The 3886-nt window shown below is 43.9% G+C and overlaps 1 protein-coding gene across 1 annotated transcript in view; it reads right to left on the bottom strand.

Annotated features, from left to right (window-relative positions):
- Window positions 1-3880, bottom strand: part of FGF2 (fibroblast growth factor 2) — a gene marked incomplete at its 5' end in the record, with an annotated part of 85214 nt that extends 81334 nt beyond the window's left edge. Inside the window, one exon of the mRNA XM_006015624.3 lies at window positions 3766-3880. Within this exon, the coding sequence (XP_006015686.2) occupies window positions 3766-3880 (115 nt within the window). The remainder of the gene's footprint in view (window positions 1-3765) is intronic.
- Window positions 3881-3886: the final 6 nt, after the last annotated feature.

Here is a 3886-nt window from a genome sequence, read left to right as displayed (position 1 = left end):
GTTTACTTACACCGAGATGGCAGTGGTGTAGGCTGGAAAGCTTGATTAAGTTGCAGTTACAGACAAACAACACAGACGGTCTCGTGGAGGTTGCTAGGCTCCACGGTGCAGAGGTCCGGATGCTCTGGGTGAACGAGCCACCAAAATAGAAATCGTAAATACGTCTTATAAAAGTTGCGTTCGAAGACGGGAAGAGGTGGGCGGTGGATCAGGCCGCCACGCTCCTCTGGATCTCACACAGGGTTTCTATTACCCTGCCGTGTACCCAGAGTCCCCACGAGATGGATGTGGAGTCCTCTTCAGCTTGGGCGGAAACCGCTCAAGCCTCTTATACGGCTAACAGGCCAATCGTTAGCCGCCACGTGTGAATAATTTAGCACTAGCCAATCACGGGGAACGAATCTGCATACCAGTGGCGGGAACTCTTTTGCACCGTGCATTCCTCTTGCAACATGAGCAATGCACTCTGCAAAAGAAGCTGCAGAAAAGGCGGGAAACTGGTCCCTGCACCGGGGTTTCCTCTGCTATAGGAAACTCTCCCGTGCAATGCTCTGCAACTTGACGGGGATAATTCTGGTGCCGAAGCGCACACACACAATCATGCCTTTTGGGTCATGACAGAGGTGACAATGTGTGTCAAGAGAATGAATAAGATATATTTCCTGTAAAGAACTACATTTCCAAAACACAGAGATCTGAAGTGGGCTATGTATGTTATTTTAGATTTTCCATACAGCATCCAGAGATGTCATGAAAATGACCAGAGCTGCGATAAGGCCACCTCCCTTATGAATTTAATGCCTTATTTTGGGCCTACAAACTTGAAAAGTAATATGTTATAATTTATTGTATTGCAGTGCCACTAGGTACAATTTATGTCTTTATCTGTCATCCTCTCTCAAGCAAAAATCATAGAAATCATAGAGGAAAAAAAAGGGAATGTACAAGGCAAACACCACAACAAATTAGGCAAATTATACCCAACCTACTCCCAGTAATCCCAGGTCAGGAAACAGGTTGCTGCAACATGCCTCCAGGATTTAATAAAGGGTCTTGGCAAATGTTATCCAAAAACCAAAGCTAGAAGAAAAATTTTCATAGGAAAAGCATGTCAGATTCTAAGGAAAGGCTCTCCATCTCTATCTGTGCCCTACTTGTGTAATTTTGTTTGTCTTCACCACCTGCATGCACTTCCTATGTACACCTATTTCCTCCTCCTGCTCCTCTCACAGATCATCTTTCTCTTTTCTGTCTGTTTAGGGGGTCAAGCTAACAACAGGTACAGACTAGGGCTGCATCTTTTGCTTACTTCGTACTGCAGCTACCTGCTCTAGTGAGGCATTGTTTCCTTTGCTGCTGAGGCCAGCTGTCATACAGTAGTTCATTCTCTAATCAAGATGTACAAGTATAGCAGGCTCCCAAATTTCCACAGATCAGGAAACACAGAAGAGCTACTACATAGCCTTGTCTATGCCTATCTAGTTCTGCTGCCTGATGACAACCATGTACTTCTAGCACCTCCATACATGCTACAATGGAGCATCTATGACAACAGAGCATAAAGCGCATCCTGGGAAGGAAATAGCTACAGAAAAGACCAGGGCAGCATCTGCACAGTCAAAGAATGGCAGATGTCTTCTTTTGCTCAGGAGTGGTAGTATAACTTTTTCTGAAAAAGGGGGGTTCTGCAGCCTGAGAGGAGTTTTGAGTGTAGACTTAGTCAAAATGTTGCTGGCAGAACAATGCAGTGCTGAGTAGGCCCAAAATAGAGTTGTTACACAGTACTGCCATACATAATTATTTTGAAGGAAATCTCACTGGCAGCTCTCGCAGTTCCTAAACAATAGACAGTAATGAATTGATACTGGATTGGCAAGTACGGTGCACAGGCTATTAAATACTTTGAAAATGTTTTATGATTTTTGTTTTCTGAGAAAAATAGAGGACGGCACTGGGAAGCTGAGATCCATCTGATCCTCCCACAAGATTCCACACTTAGCAACAGGTCCCAATGATGCAGAGAATAAGTAGAGTAGCTAGGATTCAGGCAGGCATGTCTGTGTACTCTGACAGCAAAAGTAAATCTGTCTTTCTGATTCACTTGGAGAGGTGATACCTTTTCCAAGCAGTACTCTGGTGACAGCAGTTCAAGTTTTGTAATACTGGAAGTATTTCAGACTTGATTTTTTTAGTGAAAAAAAATGATTCCATATGAAAGGAAAACTATCGTTTAAAACAACCAAAAATAAAGTTAGTCTTTCTTTTCTGTTTGTTTGACAGAGAGAAAAAGATCCATTCAGGGACAGAGGTATAAGTCTCCCTGCTGAAGTGAGCTTGTATTCTCCATTAATAATAAGGGAGATTGAGCAGTATAAAAGTGAAAAAAAGTTGTGAAGAACCTATTCATGTTATAAGCTTTGTAAAGATTTCACATTCTACCACTCCTTGAATCATGATACCAAATTTCACATATCCAGAAAGCTGAGACAGAACTTTTATACATTAAAAAGAGAGTCTTATTGTATTTGAGAAATAGAACTTGTATTATACATAATAGAGTGAGAAGCAAATGGGGAAATCTGCTCAGGGAGAGAGGTACAACTCTCCCTTCTGAATTAACCTCCATTCTCCTTTAATGTTAGGGGAGATTGATCAGTATAAAAAAAAAAAGAGTGGAAAAAAAAGCAGTGAAGACCCCCATCACGTCACAAGCCTGGTAAAGATCTGGCACTACGCTGCTGCCTGAAGTAGGCAGGAATCATGATACTAACTTTACAAATACTAAAGCAAAAGAAAAAAAACTGAGAGAATTTATATACATTAAAGAGAGGGAAATGGAGAAATCCGTTCAGGGACAGAGGTATAAGTCTCCCTTCCAAATGATTTTCTATTCCCCTTAAATGTTAAGGAAGATAGATCAGTATAAAAAAAGTGAAAAATAAAGCAGTCAAGAACCACATCACATCACAAGCCTGGTAAAGGCCTGGCACTATGCCACTGCCTGAAGTAGGCAGGAATCATGATACTAATTTTACAGATACCAAAAAAAAAAGAAAAGTAAAAGCAAAAAAACAAAAACAAAAACAATGGAGACAGAGAATTTCTATACATTAAAGAGGAGAAAGAGAGAGAAAAGGATAAATTTGTTCAGGGACAGAGGTACAAGTCTCCCTACCAAATGAACCTCTATTCTCCTTTAACATTAAGGGAGATAGATCAGCATTAAAAAAAGTGGACAAAAAAAAGAAGTGAAGAAGTGAAGAACCTCATCAGGTCACAAGCCCAGTAAAGACCTGGCACTACCCAGCTGTCTGAAGTAAGCAGGAATTGTGATGTCAATTTTACAGATGCCAAAAAAAAAATAATCAAAAAACAAGAAAGGCAGAGAATCTGTATACACTAGAGAGGGAGACGGTCTTATTGTACTCGAAAGAGAACTTGTATGCATTGAAGACAGTCTTATTGCAGCCGAACCAGAGAACGTTCATACACGACAGAACGTTCATACATGAGAGAACGTCCGTACAGGGCAGGGGGAGAGGGGAGCGTTACTGCAGCGGAGACAGGGCACTTGTGCGCATCACAGGGGGAGCGGCAGAGCCTGAGGGTCCTTGAACGCAAGCCCTCAGGGCCGGCCGGGCCGAGGCGCCGCTTCCCGAGGGGGTCGCCCTCTGCCCCCGTCCGTCCCCGCACACGAGCGCTGACCCCGGTGCGGGGCAGGGGCAGGGGCAGGTCCGCGCCGTCGGGCCGAGGGAGGGGACTCACTGTGCGGGTCGCTCTTCTCGCGGACGCCGTCCACCCTGCCGTCGGGGTTGATGCGCAGGAAGAAGCCGCCGTTCTTGCAGTACAGCCGCTTGGGATCCTTGAAGTGGCCCGGCGGGCAGGG

This window comes from Alligator sinensis, unplaced genomic scaffold, assembly GCF_000455745.1.
Source record: "Alligator sinensis unplaced genomic scaffold, ASM45574v1 scaffold150_1, whole genome shotgun sequence".
In the NCBI taxonomy this organism is placed as follows: Eukaryota; Metazoa; Chordata; order Crocodylia; family Alligatoridae; genus Alligator; species Alligator sinensis.
Note: the sequence above shows the minus strand (reverse complement) of the source record. Positions and strands in the feature narration are given on the sequence as shown.